A 24,371-nucleotide genomic window follows, 5' to 3' on the forward strand; every position below is an offset into this window, starting at 1 on the left:
CCATAACTTAATTTATACTTAATAATTAATACTCAATAATGAACTTAATACTTAAATCTCTGGTAGCCTTTAGCGCTAGCAGCATAACAAATTCGACTAGGTAATCTAGGTATATACCTATGTAGGTATTACTCTTTATATATAGTGCTCCTGTTCATACTGTCAATTAATTTTTTTTCTCCTATAAACTCTTTGGTATAAAGAAGAGAGGCGGAAGTATTCACATTTAAAGACATCCTCTGGTTAGTTTTAATTAAATTGAATTAAGAAAATTTTCTTTCAACATTTGCTGATGACACCATTTCACCCATTTTATCACCACCATTCATAACCCATTTTAATGTCCTCAACCTGTTGCCAAAATATTATCACTTCCTTTGAAAATGTTTGAATTTCTGCTGTATTCCGCAGAAGACGCCACTGATTATCTAAATTTTGTAAGTTCAATTAAATTAGGAAATGCCACAGCTATATTGACAATCGAAGAAACAGATCCTGATTTGACTACTTCTGGGTCTGTCACCCTAAGTTTTTCTAATATATTGTCTTTTAAAGGAAATCTTTCGAGTATTTGGGAACAACCTTCTATATAAAAATCTAGACATCTTAGGCGAAAAAATAATAATTGTTCATTTAAAACACTTTCCGCTAAAATCGTCTGTTCAACATTTCCTCCCAAATATATATTTTCAATCGCCAAAAAATTCTCGGGATTTTTAAAGTTAATTTTTTGAATAAGTGTATTTGTTATATAATCTCGCTTTAAAAAACAATCAAATATAGTTCTTAAAATGTTACTAATATTTTTATAAATAACATGGACTTTTGGTGACTCAGATTGCATTTCGTTATTAAAGTTATTAAAAAAAGGTAATAAAAAATCCAAAAATTGTAAAAATAATTTAGTGGTAGGATCTCTGAGTTTTGTTAAAATATTTTCAGCAGCCAGTAGATCTTTTTGACTTACTGCATCTGTAAAAAAAAGTTTTAGGGCATTATATTGCTCAAGGATTCGGGATATCGCAGAATGCACGGAAAGCCAGCGGGTTTGTGCGGGATGTAAGATTTTGTGAACTTTTGTGTCACAAAATTCTTGAAAATTCAGATACTCTTTTAGGATTGCAGTTAAAATAATTATAAATATCACGTGTTAAGTCTTCAACAAATCGTGGTAATTTTTGGCAGGCGTAAGAGGCACACAAATGAAATGAGTGACAAATGCATCTCATAGTGTATAATGATGGAACATCTTTTTTTAACAATGCCATAACTGATTTATGTTGACCCATCCGACGCGAACCCTATCATGTTTTTTTATAATTAATATTATTGCTCTGCATAAACTCAATAATATGATTATATAGTGAACTGGAGTCCGCTGAAGAAACCTTTACCAACCCCAGAAAATCATCCTTGATGGTATTATTTCGATAACTTCTGGCAACCATACAAAGAGTCTTTTCGCAGCTTCGGTCGGTCGATTCGTCGATTATCAATGAAAATTTATTTTTTTGAAGATGCTCACAGAGAACCTCGAACGCATGCTGCCCCAAAACATCTTTCACAATACCTGTTGTTTTGGTCCTGCCGCAAGCCAAGCCTTGAGCCACTTTCGAGTCGGGGCAGATTTTTGTCACAATTTTCACTAAATGGTCCATTGTTGCAAACGGCAAATTATGTTCAGCGATAAACGCACATAATCTTATTTCTCCTAAAAGTAAAAATCAATTTTTTTAGCAAATTATACTAATTTTTAATAAAGCTATGTTTACCTTCTTTTATGTTTTCCTTTAGCTTTTTTGCCCCTGGAACGGCACATGCAAACGAAGTTAAGGTTCTTTGTTTTAGAATAGCTTTCGCATTTTGTTCATGCCCCTTGCTTTGGCTATGTTTAATTAAAGAATCTTTTCCACAACTAATATTAATATCCTTGTTACAGGGTTTGCAATATGCATAATTTCTGCCTTTTTTACTTTTACTCAACCATCCCTTAAAGTGTGGTAAATCTTCCCAATTTTCCTTATAATTTTGCATATATTTTGCTTTTTTCCTTTCTTTTGTAGAAGAACCAGGGTTTCTTCTCTCGTCGTCCGTATTATTATCACTTGATCCAGCGTCACTATTCATTTTTAACGTTTAATTGAAAATTGAGAAAAATACACACACGAATCACCAACCAAACAATGAGAATAAATGAACCGCAGCGCAAAGGTTGTTACAAGCAAACGCCCGTTACGGGAAATCCCAAAAATCTTCATTCTGGGTTTCCCCGCAACGAGCGTTTATTATTCGTCCTAAAAATATCAACTCTAAATTCTAAACGTCACTTAAAATTAACGTTGGATGATATATCGAGTAGATTAGTAAATTCTAACCTACGTTATTATCTAGTGAGTTTATTTCAATAAATCATGTGCTTAATTTATGAGTATCAAGGTTCTAAATTTTAGCTAAAATTTAATTTTTTATTACACATGAAGTTTTAAAATATACGACTACGACTTTTCGGTAGAAATAAGGCTTAAATCGGTATATCGGTAGACTTGTGTTGATATCGGTAGATCTACCGAAAAATCGGTAGATCTGGCAGCACTGACTAATCCCGTCCTCGGGCCGGCCGGGGCGGTGCTCTGTCGCAAGCACTCGTACACGCGCGACGTTGCAAAAGTTTGCCTCTATGCGGTTTCCTACACGAACTTAAAAATATATTTATAAGTTCGTGGGTTTCCTATAAGTAACGAACGAAAACACGATCGTATAGAACATTGAAAGGCTAGAATTAGGATTGGCAGGGAACTGTCCTAACTGGGAAACGAGCAATGATGTGAAATGCGTAGAACTATGCGTAGTTCTATGTAGGCATGCCAAAAAAACACTTTATAATATCATAAAAATTTGTCACTTATTTTGACAGACACAAAACAATACTACTGTTCCTCTTAAATAAAATGTGAAGCATTTCTCTAAATAAAATATGATGAGATACTATGTAAAGAAGTGATATTGATACAATATTAAAAGTTAAATAAATGTAGATAACGTATATTATATACGAAAAAGGCAACAACATCGTCACGCCGCTCGATCACATTGAGATTCCACCGACACAAGGGATCTTTATAACTCTTTATGTTTATGAACTTTTTATGCGTTTTTTAACGTACTTCATTAGAGTAAAAGGTATCTATGTATACAATAAGAAGCATTATTATAGAAATTAAAATATTTTATAATTATTATAGATTTTCTACAATAAATGAGACCCAACACATGATTTTTTAAAGAAAATTTATTTTTACCAAAAAAATTATACAAAATATTATATAATATATAAAAGTTTTACATTATATAATATACATTATATTGTAGGTATATACATTGTATATACCTACCTATGTAGGTACCTAAAGTATTTCTTTAGCCTGCAATCGGCCATAACTTAATTTATACTTAATAATTAATACTCAATAATGAACTTAATACTTAAATCTCTGGTAGTCTTTAGCAGCATTTCTTATGCTAGCAGCATAACAAATTCGACTAGGTAATCTAGGTATATACCTATGTAGGAATTACTCTTTATATATAGTGCTGCTGTTCATACTGTCAATTAATTTTTTTTTTATATACTCTATTTCAGAAGTGTATAGAGCAATAAACTGGGGAATTCCGTTCTGTTTGGCTACATTTCGTGGTAGTTCATAGGCGCAGGTACTTATAATATTTATGAATTTAATTTTCACGGATTAAATGCCTTTATTTTGAAAGAGATTAAATACTAAATAAATACTTTTAATCCTTTTGTATAGGTACCTATCTTTTAACGCTTTGTAACATGCAAAAATGGGGTCAGGTAATATATACAGACTATAAATACTTTTAAATCATATTTTAAACGTTAGTAGTCACTGCTACGCTGTAGTGTAATCACAATATTATTATCCCAATATTTAAAAAATGGAGGTATTCAGTCCAACGAAAAGATGTACTAAAAATTGTCCACTATCGCTGAGTGAAAAAGTTATTATTTTAAATGTACATGATTGCATAAAACACGATTACCCTAGTTTTACTGTGCAAGAAATTGTTGAAAAATGTTCTCGAATGAGTGGAATTGGAAAGTCCACCATTTTCAAATTGTTGCGGGAAAAAAAAGTAGCAGGTCAAGTGGAATCTCCCAAGCAAAAGCCAGGACGACCTACAAAAGTCCTTGATGAAAATGCTAAATGTATAATTCGAAGAAAAGTTCACTCTTTTTATTTTAAAAAGGAAATACCCACCCTAGACAAAATTTTAATGGAGCTTGGCCGAGATGACAGTATTCCGTTGATAAGTAGAAAACTTTTATGGAAAACTTTAAAAAATATGGATTTTGCCTGGGAAAAGCATAACCGCAAAGCACTTTTACTGGAGAGCGACGAAATTGTTTGTTGGAGACGACAATACTTGAGAAGTATCAAGCAGTACCGCAGGGAGCAAAAGAAAGTTTTTTATCTTGATGAGACGTGGATTAACGAAGGTTATATAGTCCAAAAAATGTGGCAAGACAAAAATATAACCAGTGCTCGCCAAGCTTTCATAGAAGGCCTGTCTACGGGTATTAAAGTACTTTCGGGAAAAGGAAAAAGACTTATAATCACACATATTGGAAGCGAAGAGGGATTTTTAAAAGAAGGTCTCCACCGAAATAAGGGATCTTTATAACTCTTTATGTTTATGAACTCTTTATGCGTTTTTTAACGTACTTCATTAGAGTAAAAGGTATCTATGTATACAATAAGAAGCATTTTTATAGAAATTAAAATATTTTATAATTATTATAGATTTTTTAATAAGTTTTTATTTAGGTTTATTTCTAGGATTCCCTATATCAGTATCAGTAGTATTTACTTGTAAAAAGGTCGGCTTAAATTTCCTTTTTCCCATGATGCAGCACAAATGGCACAATTTATTACCATGGTAACAATTCACAATAACACTCAAATGAGAACTTCAACCAAAAACTAAAGAAAAAAGACAGAATTTCACAAATACCGGATGTAAACACAAAGCCATTTGACCAGATTACTTTTTGCAAGATGACATCAGCTTTTGTTTGCGGTGTTGCCATTCCAAAATTTTTAGAAGCGGTTTTAGAAATAAGAATGATATCTTAAAATAAAATATATTTATTTTTACTTTTTATTTTTATTACTAATAAGTTAAATTAACATGATTATATGTGTTAATATATAGCTGAAAAATTCCTCTTTTAAAAATGTGTGTAAACTTGACAACAGAGAATCGGTGAATATGTTTGTAAACAAAATACCTACCTTGACCCTGAGCACATGTTGAACTCAAACAAAGTTATTGTTTACTAATTTTAGTCTTTCAATGTTCTAAGCGAATCCATGTTAAAATACGAATCCAATTCCTCATGAACAACACGCTTTTTTAGTTTTGAAACCAGTTTAAATCAATCCCAAACTCAAACATGTACTCCTCCTGATAAAAAAAACAGAAAGGGGAGGGAAAAAATATAAACACCCTGTATATATATCTCGAATTTATCTCATTTATATGTATTGAAATCAGAACATAAATACTAGAACGTTAAATTTATCACCCACATTAAAGGTAGCGTAGGTTTTAGCACCAGTAGCAAAATTTGATTCTTCTCCGGTTCCAATCATCACCTGAACATTATCCTGAAAATTGTCTAAATGCGTACCGAGCGCCTTGGCGATATCAATATAATCGTTGAACATCATCCAAAAAAGCGGCAGCATTGTTTCGATTTCCTTTTGCATGTCTTTAGGAAAGTCCCGCGTCATTTCCTTGGTTGTCACCTGGAAAATATTCAGAATTATTCGGTTCAAAGGAGCAAAAGTTTACAGTTTACCTTGACGCTGCCCAAAATGACTCGGACGTTCTGAATGTTATCTGGTCCAGGTGTATTGATTACGTAATTTCGTAAATAAACGAACGCATCGTTTTTTAATTGGGCGGATTCGAAGGTGATGGGGGTCAGTTTTTCGACGCCCATGGCATTGATGTACTGAAAAAATTGAATCGAAAAGAGGTTTTTGTGGACGGCAGAGTAAAAAATCATTTCACTACGTTAGAACACCGATGGGAGCTTTTTTATTATATTTTACCTCAGTAAATCATTAAAGATCTTAATGGTGAGCTATGATGTTAAATCCTTTATACAGGATGCCGGGCAAATGGTTTATTAAAATTTAAAACTTTTTATCAAATCCTTTTCCCATATATAAGTTGGTTTTTGATAATATTACTTATTAAATTTAAATAAATTTTTTATGTTAGAATGTCAATAGGACCATTTTTCTTAATGTTTATAGTAATTTAGTAACGTTCTAATACAAATAAAACGGAATATACAGGACATGGTATGAACAGGTAAAGGACAAATTTTCACTACGTGTTCTTCAAGCAAATTCGAGTCAAAAATGTCCTGTTAAATTTATTAGTGTTATTGTGCCCAAAACTACAATGCTATAATAATAATTATCTCAAGTATGACGTTCTAGCAACACCAAGTAGACCGAGTGCATGCATACTTCTTTCTGTTCTAGTATAACTATATATACTATACAGGGTGATTCATTAAGAATGGGCAATCTCTGAACTGGAGATACTACGCACCAAAATATGGGGATTGAGATTAACATGTCTTATACAAATGTTACAGGTTACGAGATACAGGGTACTTAAATTTGGAATTTTAATTTGAAATTTCTTAATAATTTTGTGATTTTAAGCAGTATCGTCTTGAAAATTGGCGACTTTATGTGTTTTGACATGAAAATTACGAATTGAATTTAGCATTATTTATACAGGGCGTTGGTTACACCCTGTTACTTAGGTAAATTTCAACATATCTTTTTTGCCTAAAGGCAGTTCAATTTTGAATAAAAAAGGTATTCTTGTTTATTCCATGTAACTCTATCAGTTTTTAAGTTGAATATTTCAACAGTGAAATGTGTGATATGATTTGCGTTTTTGCTCAGTCAAATTATAGTGCAGCCAAAAGGGATTTAGAATTATACCCAAATCGAAGACAACCCAATCACAAACTGTGCAGACGTATTTATACCCGCCTAGGCGAAACAGGGTGTTTTCGTCCTAAAACCTTAATGGTGCTCCAAAAAATATCAACGTCGATGATGAAGACGAGGTTTTAGCTCGTATTTCGGAAAATCCAGATCTCAGTACTCGTCGGTTAAGTACGGCAATAGGAATAAGCCAATCGTCTATCTGGAGAATTTTAAAGAAAGAGAATTTCCGTCCATATCACTATACTTCTGTCCAAAATTTTCTACCTCAAGATTTACCAGTTCGCCTACAGTTTGCTCAATTTATGCTAGATAAACAATCCGAAAACCTGGAGTTTCTTAATGACCTTCTTTTCACCGATGAGGCGACGTTTACTAGACGAGGTCTTTTTAATTGGAAAACAATCATTTGTGGGAGCCCGATAATCCAAAAGCTCTAAAGGAACGACATTTTCAGCATGAATTGAAGGTAAATATTTGGTGTGGTGTGATATATGATTTTTTTAATTGAACTTTTTCCTAATTTAACCGGGCCTCTCTACTTAAACTTCCTTGAACAACAGTTGAACCCACTACTAGAAGATGTACCACTAGCAAGGCGGAACATGTGGTTTATGCAAGACGGGGCACCGCCACATTTTTCTCTGCCAGTACGGCGATACCTAATTGGACATTTTTCTCACCGGTGGATTGGGCGTGGAAGTGAATTTGTTTGACCACCTAGAAGTCCAGACTTAAACCCCCTAGACTTCTCAATATGGTCATGGTTTACAAAGATACAATTGATTCTATCGAAGAATTACGACAGAAAATTCAAAAAGCTGCTAATATTATCAAAAATAATCGACAAATATTATTTAATATTCAAAGATTAAATAATATTATTCTTTAAGGAGACGCCTTACAAAGTGTATTGAAGTGAAAACTAATTGTTATTTGTTGTCTTTACTGTTGTTACCTAGCATAGTAGTAATTTAAAAGAATACATTCCTATTAAGCCAATGTAATAACGATGGCTTAGGATTTTTTACACTGAATGTTAAAATGTAAATAACTTAAAAACTGATAGAGTTACATGAAATAAACAAGAGTACCTTTTTTATTCAAAATTGAACTGCCTTTTCGATGTTCTAGTCATTTTAGCCATAACTGATTAGGCAAAAAAGATATGTTGAAATTTACCTAAGTAACAGGGTGTAACTAACGCCCTGTATAAATAATGCTAAATTTACTACAAAATTCCTAATTTTCATGTCAAAACACATAAAGTCTCCAATTTTCAAGACGATACTGCTTAAAGTCACAAAACTATAAAGAAATTTCAAATTAAAATTCCAACTTTAAATACCCTGTATCTCGTAACTCTGCAACATTTGTATAAGACATGTTAATCTCAATCGCCATATTTTGGTGTGTAGTATCTCCAGTTCAGAGATTGCCCATTCTTAATGAATCATTCTGTATATATACAGGGTATTTCACTTTTTTGTAGCAGGACTTTAACAGTATTTAGAAAATTTAATTTTAAGGTAGTTTTCTCATATAAATATTGATCGTCAAACTTTTTGTTTCTGAGATACAAGGCGTCAAAGTTTCCCAAAAAAAAAAGTTTTTATTTTTTAATATCCGAACTATCAAAGATATTGAAATCAAAATTGGTATAAACAATTCTAGGATGAAGGGTCATAATTGTAAATAATATCATGTTTCTACGTTGGCCAGTGGCGGAGATATGACTAATTAATAATGTTAATGTGACTAAAAAAGTAGCACGCCACTGGATTAAGTCGATTAAACGATCATTTCTAAATAGTGCATTTAATTGTAAACAAAAATGCCCTCTTGATATTTTTTCGTATCTGACTCCGTTTTCTCCTCAAATTGGGTTGTAAAAATCACTTAAGATTTGAAGATAAATTTATTTCAACCGTCTAATAAATCGCAACATAGAACAATACCACAAATACTTATAACTTATTTATAACAAACAACAGATTACAAGAACACAACAAACAATTAACAAATTTAAAGAAGGTGTTCGAAATGTGAACCATTTAATGCAATACATAATTCACATCGACGTTATTAGACGGTTGAAATAAATTTATCTTCAAATCTTAAGTGATTTTTACAACCCAATTTGAGGAGAAAACGGAGTCAGATACGAAAAAATATCAAGAGGGCATTTTTGTTTACAATTAAATGCACTATTTAGAAATGATCGTTTAATCGACTTAATCCAGTGGCGTGCTACTTTTTTAGGCTACTTTTTTATATATAGGGTTCGCAGAACACTATTTGATCATGTTACACTGGTTTTACCCGAAAGACAGTCATCTGGGTAAAACCATGAAGAACAATACATCTATCATGAATCTATGGATAACAATGCATAATTTTGGTTTGTACCTATTTCGTCTGCAACCAATGCAAACTCTACAGCTGGGCCCTCGTATGCAATTCTACAATTGGCTCATTGCACGCCTTATTTGGTTAATAACATTTTGTTCACCGATGAGGTTGAGTTGAACTTATTTAAATATTATTTATTTAAATAAGTTCATTTCTCCATTTTAGAACGTCGACGGATGCGTTTTCTTGATTCTTGATTTTTATAGTAATTAAGGTTTCTTCCAATAGAGAAAACAGTTCTAGAATTTCTACGAATACATTTTCAGTGGTAAATTATTAACGTTCTAAAAAAATAGATAATAATTAATTTTCTGAGCTTATTATTTATTTATTTATTTATTCATACATCAATACATAATAATATAAATTACATGAATGTAGGAATGTAGGAATATACTCATAGGCACCTAGGTAACTTAAAACCTGAATGAGCCTGTTAACAAGATTTTTTATATTACAAAATATCAATAAATCCATCTGACCTAAACTACATATTCGGTTACTTAAACCTAACCTATATAAATTCCAATTTATAATTTTAACTGCTGTTAAATAGTTCTTTAACTTTTTTATTATTTGTATAAATATAATGTCTGCAAGATTTCTTAAATTTTTTTTTATTCGCTATTTTTCTTATATCTTTTGGAACTAAATTAAATATTTTTGGTGCAAAATAATTTATAAAACGCTTATTTAAATTTGTATTACTTTTGGGAGTTTTTAAGTGTTCATTCATCTTATTGCGAGTATTAAAGGTATGTGTTACAGCAATATTCAGTTCAGGATTTTTATGAACAAAGCAACAAACTTCCAAAACATAAAGTGATCGGACATCAAAAATATCACATGAGTACAATAAATTGGTTGAATATAGTTTATTTTTCCCAAATATGATTTTTAAAATATAATTTTGTACCACATTTAAGGGTTTCAAAGAAGTTTGGTACAGTCCACCCCATGCAACAATACCGTATCCAATCAATGACTCAACCAATGCCCTATAAACTGCAACCAACAATTTCCGGCTTAAGATTTGTTTTAGAATGTAAAATTTGTGTAAGAGTTTTCGAATATTTTTGGTTAGATTTAAAATGTGGTGATTCCATTTTAGATGCTTATCAATAGTAACACCCAAATATTTAGTGAAGTAAACTTCTTTAATAATATTATCCTGTTGTGTATTGTTTTCTATATCAAGAGAATTAAATGATGGGCGGTTTGCTTCAGTTAATGAAAATGCAATATAGTGAGTTTTTGATATGTTAAGTGATAATTTAAAAGTGTCTAGCCAGTTTTTTATCTTACGTATTCCGATTATTGCACTGTCTTTCACATTTTCCCATGTTGTTCCAGAGAAAATTATTGCCGTATCATCTGCGTATGATATAACAGCACCATCTTTAATTTTTAATTCTGTTAGTGAGTTAATATATGTAATGAACAGTAAAGGTCCTAACACGGTTCCCTGAGGTATTCCTATTTTTATTTCTAATGGTTCACTTAATGTATCCTCAATTTTTAAATATTGCTGCCTTCCAGTTAAATAACTTTGAAAAACCTCCAATACTGGGCCCCTAACTCCATTTGAAGATAAAACATCCAAGAGAAGATCATAGGGCACAGTATCAAAGGCCTTTGCCAAATCCAGGAATACTGTAATACATTTCTTGTTCTTTTCCAGTTTATCTGTTATTTGTTTAGTAAGTTGATATAGGGCATCTGTTGTACTTGACCCACTAAGAAAACCGTATTGTCGTTTCGATATTAAGTTTTTACTTTGCAAAAATGTCATTAACCTATCTTTCAGGCACTTCTCAAAAACTTTAGCAAAATTATTTATTACACTGATTGGTCGATAATTATTTATATTACTTTTTTCTCCGGATTTAAAAATAGGTGACACAATTGATATTTTAAATTGTTCAGGGACTTTTCCCGTAGTGAATATTAAATTAATAATATGGGCGAGGGGGCGAACTAAAAATAAATGTGTCTTTTTTATTAAAGAAGAGGTAAAGTTATCTATCCCTGGAGAGCTATTGTTCTTAAGATTGTTAATCTGTTTAATTATATCATTATTATCAACTGGACTTAAATAAAATGAATTCAACAAGGCTGTATTTACATCTATTTCATTCTGGCTAGTTTTAATTTTATTATACATTTCCAGTCCAATGTTAGTAAAGTAATTGTTACAATAATCGGCCAAACTCTTGATATTCGTAAAGGGGATGTTAGTTTTATTATTTACAATGGGAAGTATGTTTTTTTTAATTTTTGACTGACCATTAGTCGCTTCTGTTATTAATTTGTAAACTCTTTTAAGATTACTGCCAGCATTTTCAATTTCCGTTTTATAATATGTGTGTTTAGTTTTATTTATTAGTTTATTTAGGTTATTTCTATAATTTTTGTAAATCAGATTATCATTTTCATTAAAAGTTTGCAAAAGTAGTTTTTTCATTTTGTCTCTTTTCTTTATACTGGTTATTATACCATTGGTTATCCAAGGTTTACGTTTTTCATATTCTTTTATGTGAATCGTCTTTGTGTAACTGGCCTGGTCGCGATAGGTTACTAAAATTTTATAAAAACTATCTGTTGCTCTGGCTGAATCCGTTTCAGATAGGACAGTGTTCCAGTTTTCTTCTTGTAAAAGATTATAGAAAATTTGTTCATTTAGTCTATTTATTTTTTTAATTATATGTTTATTTTTATTGCAATTAAAATTTTTTTTAGATATGTTTAACATAACGGGATAGTGATCTGTCACATCAGCATGTAGTAAATATGAGTTGACCTGCATCGTATTATTATTTTTTTTGTTAAAGAAAATGTGATCAAGACATGTACTTGTTTCTGGGGTAATTCTTGTCGGAGAGTTTACACATGATAAAAAGCCGAAATGATTTAAAAGGGAAAGATATGAGTTTACGCAGTCATCATCCTTGTTTAAAATATTTATGTTAATATCACCCAAAAAAATATTAAATTCACTTTTTTTACATTCTTGTAAATAAATTCCAAGGTCATTCAAAAAAAGGCGTTTATCTGTATTAGGGGTTCTGTAAGTGCAAATCACGCTGATAGTAGTGGCATCTTTTTTTAGATTGATCTGACTCAGTGTAACATTTGAATTTTTAAGTAAAACGTGATTAATATCAAAAGTTATATCGGATTTTACAAAAATGACAACACCATCATTTCTATTATATTTTGCTCCATTATAAAACATCTTATAGCCGTCAATATTATATTGATTGTCATAACTTTCAAAAGATTCTCCCAAAACAATTATATCGCTAAAATTTAACTCATAAGCTTGCAAGTATGCTACTTATTATTATTATTATCTCTTGATTGTTATAGTAATTCAGTAACGTTCTCACGACCACGTTAAGATCAATTAATTTTGTTTTGTATATATTATTAATTCAGATATATTAAAATTCTCTATTTTAGAACGTCAATGGAAGTATTTTTTACAGGAATTAACGTTCTAACGTATGAAGAAAATAACTTTTTTTTTAATTATTTGTTAAAATTAAATTCTGTTTGCTAGAACATCGATGGGGGGTATTTTACATGCAGAATTTCTACGTATAATATACCTATACATTTTTAGTGGTAAATTATTAACGTTCTAAAAAATAGACAATAATTAATTATCTGAGCCAAATTACATTCGTTTAAATTAAAATTTGTTTTTATTAATGTTTTTGTAGGAGGCTTTTGACAGCCTAAGGAATAGAGAGAGAGAGAAAGAGCCAAATAAGTAATGTTTTGTCATAGATTGGTTAAAACACCATTTAAATTATGTAACACCAATAACGTTTTAAAAAATAGAGAGGTATAATAGACTAAGACAATAAAAACATGCTTTCACAATAACCAATATTCAGGAGTCACTATTTACATAAGAAACATTAACGTTCCAACAAATACGTGAAAAAGAAACCGTTATCAACTTACATATTGAGGATTAACAATGTCACTAGCCAACTCCTCTTCGGAACCATTTCTATTGACTCGTACCACCCTGGTCCTCGCCCCGACCAGTTCTTTCCCGCTTAACATTTCGATTTTTTTCAAAAACTTGTCCTGTTTGCCATCGTCTAACGTTGGTTGAGTCACCCCATCCTAGAAAAAAAATTGAAACACTCCTAATTTGTTTGAGGCAAATGTTCTTACTTGATTGCGAGGCAAATGCATCGAGAGGGACAACGTTTCCTCCAGATAATTCTTGTTTTCTTTGGCATAAGAGCCCACCACTGTGACGTTTAGCTTTAGGGTTTCCACCAACTGAACGAACTGTTTGAGGGACTCGAGGATTTCCTTATTGCTGGTTTTTTCTTCGCTGCTGTCTTTTGTCAAATTGATTTTGTTTACGGAAATTGCGTGGATTTCCTGAAAGGTTTGTCATATTTTTCATATGTACTTTATATATATTAAACTTCTTACCAATAATGACCCAATTAGGAGTCCACATATTAGAACTTTTAAAATCATCTTGGTTCAGCCTTCAGGATTCAACAGTCTGAGTAGCTTTAACATTAAATAATCTTTAATAAACATTAATGGCATACGAAAAAACGTTGCTTGACCTATGGGTTATCACCAGTTTGTTTTGGCACAAATAATTTACCAATTTATTAAATAACTTATTCAACCTTTAGAGGAAAAAATATGGAAAATTGTTTGTGGTTCACCATTTTATTATTAGTGTTATTTTCATTTCGGAATTCCATGTAAACTTTCCCATAGAAATCCATATATTTTTTAGGGTCATCGAGGTCCAGTAAGCTAAAAATTATATAATCTACAAACATGTTTACACAATACAAACCAAAAACAGATAAAATTATGATACGAGTGTGTTCATTAGTCCAGTTCCAGGCTTCTCCGTAAGTCGATTTCAAGTAAATCTGTAAAGTATGAAGCGTTTTTTGTTGTTTCTTGCCTTATTTTGGCTGACGGCTTGCGACAATTCCTCTGATGATGTGAGTCTGGATGACTTAAAAACATTAAACTCTAAGGCCAACAAAGATTTATTAATGGCGATTCAAGCGTTAGTAAGCGAAGTTTACGTCTCGGATAAACTAGGCACCATACAAGAAGTAGTAAGTTCCTTCAAGGAAGACAAAGACACGGCCAATGTAACCTTAATAGCTTCCCAAAACGTTTATAATGACGATGGAACTCTAAAGGAGATTCGAACTATTGAACTCTCCATACCAAATACTACGGTAAGTGAAAGTTTTTAAAAAATATCAAGTGTTATAGGTGTTTCTTTTTAGGAATCTTCCGTGATCTCTTTGAACTTAAAAGACATGGATACCAGCAGTGGCTTTGATTCGGACGATATGGATCAACTGAGGGAGGCCAGGGACACTCTTCAAACGCTTTCAATGCTGGGCATGGATACGGATCTGATTTATGCCGAAAGGGATGATTCCGAGGAGGATTTAGACGTTATTGTCTTTAGTAAAAACTTTATGGTAAATTTATTGAAGTTTATTTCGGTGTCAAATTCAATGGCAGAACGATATAAATGGCTTTTCTTAATTTGAATTATTATGTTATTCACGTCATTTGGTATGTCTCTTTTTATTAGAAAAAAATATTCAATGGCATAATATGTGAAGAAAAAAATAAATGAAACTTCTATTTAGGGCCGTTAAATACTACAATTACTGTTGCTACAAAATTCCACATAAAAAATAGGTTAAATAATATTTTTAGCTCATAAGTTACTTTCTGTGGTTCTTATATTTCTTGAGACAGGTCACTGGCAGCATTTATATCGTTTTCTTGAGGTCGAAATGTAAAAATTTGCCTAATTTTCTCATAATTTTTATTAATTCTGATTTAATTACAGATGCTTAAAACCTATGATTTCACCTTCATAAACGAAACAATTGTAATGGATTCTCTTGACGAAGTAAACAAGGACTATAAGAAAGTCATCAAAAACAATCTTCCCATCTTACAACCGGAGATCCTCCCTACGAGCGTCTTAATGTACGATCAAAATGGGAAATATTTGAAGGAAAAATCGAATGTCGTGCCACAAATTATGGTAAGCAACATCTATAACAGTAGTGGCTTTGAGAGGGTGCTTCTTTTTCTTGAATACTTTTTTGCTAAACAAAAACATTTTTTCAGTCTGTAATACACAGCATAAATGGCGAAGTGAGCTTTGACATATTAGAGTTGTCCTTAAAAGCCTTGAGCGACGCAATCTTGGAATCTGAAGATGTGGATTACAAAGATGTGCCGGAAAATGTGAGAAAAACTCTCATCGAATCTTATCCAGATCTAATTTTCATTGTAACGGGCGAAAGTCTAACTTCCGCATACGTCAGCAAGGATTTCTCTATCGATTTGCGATATGAATTTTTGGACTTGCAAGAGTCATTGTCTTATACTATATTTGGTTATAATCGCACAGCGTCACACTAATATTTGAAAAAAAAATTTGTCGCTAATAAAGTTATATTTGTTTATGTGTCATTTATTTTACAACCTGCATTTTTCAGTGTTACGATATAAATGCGGTCACTGACGAGCAATAAAAATAATATGATCCTTAGAAGACTAAGGGAACCCAAGTTAATTTTGTTTATTAAACTTCAAATTCATTCGAGGGAATTTCAAAAATACATTCTGTTTTCTAGATAGGATTGATACACATACGATGTAAACGTGACCAAACAGCTGACGTGTAATAAAAATTATTACAATCACGTGATGGAAACATTATTTATTTAATCTGTATCTATACTTCTTTTTTTATTGTGGGTTTTTGCTGCGTAGCAACATAGTGGGCTTAAATATGAAGCAACATTAAATAAAGTCTTGCTACATCTTAACCCTTTCGGTACCGCTGACGGCAAGCTCCGACAGGAAGAAACTTGTCCCTAGGCCCAGTGTCGGCTGTATTAGTGATGTCAAAAATTTAAGTATTCATTACAAAGTATTCGTTACTTAAGATGTACTTATAGTAACGAATACAAAAGCTAATTTTTAATCGTTATTTCGTTACTTTCGTTTCTGACTGATTTTTTCTACTTTAACCACAAATAATGACTCACGAAAAGCCAAATTTATGCGAACCAAACAGCGAGATGCGAGAGAGTCTAAAAAATTTTATGAACTACGTCGGGATAACGGGGGATCTATGTAATGTAACGGGTTGCGTTGCGCATTGCGGGTTGCCACGCGGGGTCCAGTCCAAAGAGAATATAATTATAATACCATGCAGATTGCCGGTGCCGGTGATGTCAAAGGTTCTTTTTTTGCTGTTGGCTGGGATTCAGCTACTTCGTATATGGGCTATGATTAGCCGGAGGCTATAGTATCTGGGATTCCCCGTTCCCCGTTCTAAAGAGAAAGAATATCATGTTGTTTATTTTGCTGTGAAACGTAATAGCGTATCTTTCGAAATGAAAAAAAAAGGAAAATACAAAAACGTAGTGCTATTTGGTTGCATTACACAGTCATTTCCGAAGGAAAAGCCAAATGCAATTTGTGCACGACAGTATATTCTTTTAAAGGCGGCAACACCTCCAATCTAAAAAAACATATGCAGACAAAACTAGTGTTGGGACAAACCTGCTATTTTCGTATAGCAAATGCTTTTGCTAATGCGAATCAGAAATAGCAGTCGAAAATAGCTGCTATTTAATAGCAGGTGCTATTTGAGTTTTATTCGATACATACATGTCGTACATAGCTAGTCCTAGCTGTAAACAGTGTAAACTTTAAACTGTTAAATTTTAAAATATAAAATACTGTAAAAAGCCATGAGCGGCATGAGCGAATTTGCAAAAGGAACAATTATTATAAACTATAAACAGACCGAGTGGACAAAGAATAATCGCTAAAAGCTTTTATTTTTATTCCTTAATTTTTAAAATATTAAAAGCCGACTTCTTTCCGATAACGCTATCGCCAACGCTGCACTATAAGCTGTCGCTGTGCCGCTGCAACCAACGAGATACCAGACAATCAGCTGCCGAGGTGTCTGCGTAAAAAAATTCAGTTGCTATTTTAATAGCAGCGATTCTTAAACTCATAGCAGATAGCAGTTGCTACTAAACCAAATAGCACTGAAAAAGTAGCAGACTGCTAAATAGCAACCCAACACTAGACAAAACGCTTTACAGTGTTAAATGAGAGGAGTGACGAGAATGATGACATTGATGAGCCGCCAGCAAAAAAAACAAGTAAGGTTGAGTTTGAAAATGGTATTTTGTAACTTTTTGTATATGACACAATCTATACATAATTTTGAAAACAGTTGATTGTTGATTTTTTGGAAATAAATATTTAAATATGCAGGGCATGGTGGCTGGAAAAGTTTAATACACACAAACATTTAGGCTTTTTAGTAAGATATTACAAAGTTTATAGGTTAAAAACACTTATAAAAACTGGGTGTTTCATTTAAAAAACATATTTTTTAACCCAAAGCTTCTGATTTTTTTTTTGTTCTCTTGTATATTTTAAGAAACAGTCGGCCATTTTTATACTTTTCTAAAGTCGTAAGTGTTGAACATTTTAATTTGTAGTTCGCATATATTATAATTTATTGTTTTTAAAAATTAGATCATTCCAGATTATCAGTTCAGCCGCTGACGCCATCAAATATTGAATCCTCTAATTCAACTGAAGGCCATACTCAACCTGATCCAGAAATCCCGTCCACATCTAATGCAATCAACCAAGAGTCGTCATGGTCAATTAAAAAACCAAATGATAAGAAAAAAACACCTCAACAGGCAAGTTTAACAAAATTTGTTTCACGACCTATTTCACTACCGCGTACAAAATTAATCAACGACTTAATTTTAAACATGATAACTGAGGATTTGCAACCTTCCTCTATAGTTCAGGATAAGGGTTTTAGAAAATTACTAAAAGCAATAGAGCCATTGTATAATTTACCAAGTAGGGCAACATTTACAAAATCTCTTTTGGTTGCAAAGTATGATGAAAAAGTTATCATTTTAAAAAATTTTTTTTGAAAAGGACAAATTTTGTTACTCTTACTACAGATGGGTGGACATCACTTAATGTAGAAGGTTTTTTAGGAGTAACAGCGCATTTTCTAACTGATAACTGGGAATTATAATCTTGCATTTTAACATGTTTTAGCTATAATGAAAGGCACACTTCTGAAAATGTGTGCATTGAATTAAAACGTGTAGCAGCTGAATGAAAAATATTAGATAAGGTATATGCAGTCACCACTGATAACGCAGCTAATGTGGTTGGTGCTGTTAAACTAGGTGGCTGGGCACATATTCCCTGTTTCGCACACACAATAAATTTAATAGTAAAAGAAGGTATAAATAGTTGCCTTCAAAATATCCAAAAAAAAAAATCAAAACAGCGGTTCAATATTTTCATAGAAGTTCTCAGGCAAACCAAAAACTATTATCTACACAAAAGCAAATGAACCAAAATCCAAAATTTATCCCTTTAAAATTAATAAACGATGTTGTAACCAGATGGAATTCTAACACAATTATGACAGATACAAGAAAACAATTAATCAATCAGTTATCAACTTCCATTGAATTTAGATTTAGAATTATAGAAACTAATATTACTTTAGCGAAATCTACATTTCTTGATCCTAAATTTAAAGCGAAAGCTTTTAATTTTGATATAGCTCTACAAAAAGTAAAAGAAAAGATTCAAGAAGATGTTGTAAGACAAATTAATAAAAAACAGGCTGAAACTGTTCCTACTGTAATTAATGAATCTGAAGAAACCGCAATAGAAACTCAACCAAACACTCTAAGTGCAGATTTAATTTGGGGGGACTTTAATGAAACTATCAGGTCTACTGAAAGTAGTATAAGTCCTACAGCTGCAGCTATCACAGAAGTTAGAACTTTTTTATCAGAACCGAATATCGGTAGAAAAGAAAATCCCTTACATTGGTGGCGAACTCGTCATTTAACATATCCCCAGTTATCAGTTTTAGCTCAAAAACATCTTTCTGTTGTTGGAACTTCAGTTCCCTGTGAAAGACTCTTCTCAAAAGCAGGACAAATTCTTTCTGAATGGCGCAACCGATTAAAATAAAAAAACGTAGAGAAACTTATATTTTTGCACTGTAATAATGTCATATTATAATGATAATAAATCGTATTTGTTATAATATTAAATTATTAGGTTAAATTTTGTTTTAAAAAAATGTTGTTTGGAAAGAGTAGCACCCTAAGTTACAATTTGTTATACATATATTTAATGTATGGTATTAAATTTATTTTTAATTTTAAGTGAGTTTACCAACACATTCATTTTGTTTTGTTTTTTGTTTAGATTTGTAGTAATTTGCCTAAATTAATATAAGTTTGTCTTATGTATGCGTTCACTTATTTATTTTTTTAAATATACCTACTTATAAGGATCTAATAGGACCTACTTTATAGGAAAAAATATAAACTAAATGTTTATCATTTTTTGTACGGTCTAAATACATAATTTTGCGATTATAAAACAGCTTAATCGTAATCGTTATACTATAAACAAAATATACCTAAACAATCATAATATAACACTGCATATTCGGAAAAATTAGGAGATTTAAAAGTGCAAAAAAAATTTCTATAACTGATTGATTGTCCAATATCATGAACATACGTCGTACATAAGTTTGTATCTAAAACAGCAATAAATTTAAACGAATTTTAATCAATATACTCATAATATCAAAAATAACGAAAGTAACGAAATCACTAATACAAAGTAACGAATACTTGTATCGAAAGTAACGAATCGTTACAAGTACCTAAAAGTAACGAAAGTTAACATCACTAGCTCCGACAGGAAGAAACTTGTCTCTAGGCCCAGTGTCGGCTGTATACGACAGGGGTGAAACAAACTGATAAATCCAATGTCGCTCATTTGCGACACCTTTAAAAATTAAACTTCTCACCAGGGTTGCCAGGTGTGGCGCATTTGCGCCAAAGTGGCGCTTTTAAATTTCAAATGGCGTGTAAAATTTTGGTACATGCGCCGGGCGCCTAAAGTGGCGCTTTTGTATTTTGTATCGTGCACCTTGATTGTAAACTAGTCAAAAGAAGCATTGGTTTTGGTTGGTTCTTAATACTATTAATTTCATAAACAAATCCAACTACCAAAAGGGATCGTCTGCCATTCGCCTTTGAATGAGCGTGAACGTAAACTAGACGTTAGTAATACAGATGCTTATTTATGGGTTACCTAAAAAACCTTGTTTATGCGTATCGTACTCAGAAGGTTTCAGTGTCTGGGCGTTTGTCTGCTTCTAGATCCCTAAAATGCGGCGTTCCCCAGGGTTCAGTGTTGGGACCACTGTTATTTTTACTGTATGTGGATGACTTGAGTTCATTAAAACTGCTGGGCAAGGTGGTTCAGTTTGCTGATGATACCACCATACTATGGAGCCATAAAAATTCTGACTATATTAAGACTTGTATCCTTGAAGACCTTCAGATTTTATCAGGGTGGTGTGCTTCCAACAGGCTCGTGTTTAATGTAAGAAAGACGTCTATTATGGGGTTTAAGTGCGATGTTCAGGGTCTGATGTTTGACGAAAATTCCCTCTTGCAGAATAAAGAGTGCTGCAAGTTCCTAGGAATTACCATTGATGGTCGCCTTCGGTTTGAAGATCATATTTTACATTTAGCTGAGAAATTATCTTCTGGATGTTTCGCAGTAAGAATGGCAAAACAAGAGCTGGGAGGGGTGGTTGCACGTTCAGTGTACTTTTCACTTATTGAATCTCATATTCGGTATGGCTTGCCTTTTTGGGGTTTAACCAATAAGGGGCTACTTAACATTATCTTTGTTATTCAAAAAAAAGCAGTTAGATACCTGTGTTCTGCTAAGTTAAGAGATTCTTGCAAACCCCTCTTCATTTCTGAAAAAATCCTAACTCTTTTTTCACTCTTTATCTTAGAAACAGCTGCTCTTATTCACAAAATTCCCAAACTACCCTCTGACACTGACCATTTGACTCGTCGTGTAAATGATGTTCCCCTACCTATTCCTACGTCTTCCCTTACCAAAAACTCATTAATTTACATAAGTAAAAAAATTTACAATCATGTTCCTCTGTGTGTTAGACATATATCGGATGTTAAGAAATTTAAAAGAGAATTAAAGTCGCTTTTATTGGCTAAGGCATATTATAACCTGGATGACTTTTTTAATGATAGGTTTTAACCTTGGACATGTTGGAAAGTTTTATTTTTTTCCTTTTTTCTTCTCTAGTTTTGTCAACAAGCTTACCTTTATTTAGTAATTGATTGTTTTATTTAGTTATCTTTAATTTAAGTATGTTCAAAAAGTTTTGTCTTCTTGTGTTTAATTTTGTTCATTGTTTTGTCAATTTTTGAAATTGTATTTGTGTTTTGTTTTTTTAGCTTGTAGGATGCTTGTACACAAGATTATTCTTACGTAATATAGCACATTTTCTTTCTTTCTTTGCTACCCCCGTGGAAACAGTGGAACAATTACAGCAAAGAATTTTCGATTCTTGTCGGACTATTCAGAACACTGCAGGTATTTTCGAACGAGTACGACAAAGTATGGTGAGACGGTGCAATGCTTGCATCGAAGCAGGAGGTTGTCAGTTTGAACATTTATTGTAATTTTGTTATCAGTGATTACTTAACAAAAATGTATTCTCGTACCTACTAAGAAAATTGAGAAATAATGTATTATTTTAGAGAAAATTTTATTTGATGTTTTTTTTTAGTTTTCAAAAATAAACATACTGAGATACATTTTTGGATAATTCCTAAGCATTTTTATTTTTCCTTATGGAGTTCAGAGACGTGCCGTGGTGCCGTATTGTAATTTTTTCTCAAAAACGAAGCGAGACACTAAAAAAAGTCAAGAGACCAAAAAGTTGTATTTTAGTGGGTTTTTTAAAATAAGTAAATAAAAACCGCAAAAAAGTTGCAGGGTGATATTTTTTTCTACAAAAAGACAAAATACTTGCTCTATTGGTACGCCCCTGGAAATTTCGGATCGAATTTAATTGCTTCAGTAGATGTCTGATAATGGTTTAAATAAACTGTAATAAATTCAATGAAATCGACTAACGCATTTCTAAGTTATTAATAAAAAACTTAATTTTTGGAAAAAAGTTGACACCCTGTATCTCGGAAACGAAACATTTCCGGACCCATGTTCATATAAACTTTTTTTCTTATTTTGCTGAGCGGAATCTCCCCTAAGGTTTTGGCACCACAACTCTGAAACACCCTGTATATTTACTAAGGTTATGAAGCCAGTCATATTTACATAAAAGGGGCAAATGTTGTGTTATTTACCTTGATGATTTTTTAATTTTGTCCAAAAGAGTAAAATAGACAGGATTCTCTTAGATGTTTAGAAAGAAATGTTATAATATGTTGGTTTTCTGATATATTAAATTACGAGACAGTTTTCACCACTAACCAAAACTCTTTTTTACTCTCGACACGTGTTTCGCTAACGATGCTAGCATCTTAGGGGGAAGATTAAAACTCAGTTTTTTGTCACTATATTGGGAGCATCTCACCAAAGGTTCCAACCACAGCACTTTCTGAATAATAATAAAAAGATCTCCTTAGAGCCACAAACAAAATTTCGCTTTTTGTTTTTGACTCTAGGCAATTTTCTATAGCATTACCTCTTGAGAAAGGGTTAAAAATTATTAGGAAAATTAAAAAATTTAAGACACTCGACTTATGTAAAATTAGTTTTTGTGCTCATTTAATTAGATTATTAGTTTCTACCCTCCCAACCCTAAAATATGGCCGTTTATATATTAAAAAATTAGAGAAAGAAATATTATTTGCTCTCAAAATATCAAAACTATGATTCCTATATGAAAATTAATGCAAGTATTATTGCTAAAGACCTCAATTGGTGGATTGATAACATTCCAAAGGCTAGGCCAACTATTCGAGAAGATAATTATTCCTTAGAAATTTACACAGACTCTTCAAGCTCTGGCTGTGGTGCTTACTCAGGAGGGGTGGAGACACATGGTTTTCAGGGCGAGGCAGAGAAAAAGAACCATAATAATTTCTTTGAGCTCCTCGCAGTATACTATGGACTAAAATCTTTTGCTTTTAAATAAGATCTTATAATGTTACTTGCTTAGAATATATAATGTCACAGCAATATTTTACATAAATCATATGGGTAGTGTAAGAAACCATTTATTAAATAAAGTAGCCCAAAAGATCTGGAAATGGTGTGAACAAAGAGATATATGGATTTATGCTTCCTTATCTCGACTGATCATAATTTGGCTGATAAAAGCTCCTGCATAACAAGTCCAGGCACTGAATGGAAACTATATCCAATGCTGCCTTTCAGTTGATTGTTTTTCAAAGGTTTGGGAAACAATCAATTGACCTTTTTGCCTTATTCATTATTAAGAAATGTAAAAGATATATATCATTAAACAAGGATCCGTCCTCTTGTGCAGAAGACCCTTTTACAGTTTCATGGAAGGGAGAATTTATTCCTTTCCTCCATTCTCACTAATATTACGAGTCATCAAAAATATTATTAATGATAGGGCTGAAGGAATTCTAATTGTACCAGACTGGCCAGGTCAGGCGAGGTATCCTACTTTTATCAAGCTCCTTACTATAGAACCAATAATTCTTGGTCCAGACAGTAATTTGATTACATCTCCTTTTAGGGAACCATTCCCCATAGCAAACCTTACCCTGGTTGCAGGGGAATTATCAGGGAGGTTTATCGACTGAGGAACGTACCAGAAGAATGCATAGATGGCATGGTGGAATCCCTTTCTACCACAACACAGAAATAGTATGACACAGCTTATCGATCCTGGTGGAAATATTCTGAATAAAGGAATATTCCTGTATT

General features: G+C 32.3%; 2 protein-coding genes and 1 pseudogene across 2 annotated transcripts; 1 reads left to right on the forward strand and 2 right to left on the reverse strand.

Moving 5' to 3' along the window:
- On the reverse strand, positions 1–1,658 carry LOC126745285 (uncharacterized; annotated as a pseudogene).
- A 3,877-nt stretch (positions 1,659–5,535) lies between these two features.
- Positions 5,536–14,102, reverse strand: LOC126745329 (uncharacterized). The gene is made up of 5 exons (XM_050453122.1): positions 13,935–14,102; positions 13,665–13,880; positions 13,446–13,613; positions 5,885–6,040; positions 5,536–5,831 (listed from the first exon to the last, which is right to left on the reverse strand). The coding sequence occupies exons 1-5, from the start codon at positions 13,980–13,982 to the stop codon at positions 5,574–5,576; spliced, it is 846 nt and encodes a 281-aa protein (XP_050309079.1). The 5' UTR covers positions 13,983–14,102; the 3' UTR covers positions 5,536–5,573.
- Positions 14,103–14,338: 236 nt separating this feature from the next.
- Positions 14,339–15,977, forward strand: LOC126745326 (uncharacterized). Its single transcript, XM_050453112.1, has 4 exons — positions 14,339–14,719; positions 14,771–14,971; positions 15,352–15,552; positions 15,639–15,977. Exons 1-4 carry the CDS (start codon positions 14,408–14,410, stop codon positions 15,933–15,935), a joined length of 1,011 nt encoding a protein of 336 aa, XP_050309069.1. The 5' UTR covers positions 14,339–14,407; the 3' UTR covers positions 15,936–15,977.
- Positions 15,978–24,371: the final 8,394 nt, after the last annotated feature.

Source organism: Anthonomus grandis, chromosome 1, assembly GCF_022605725.1.
Source record: "Anthonomus grandis grandis chromosome 1, icAntGran1.3, whole genome shotgun sequence".
Taxonomy (NCBI): Eukaryota; Metazoa; Arthropoda; class Insecta; order Coleoptera; family Curculionidae; genus Anthonomus; species Anthonomus grandis.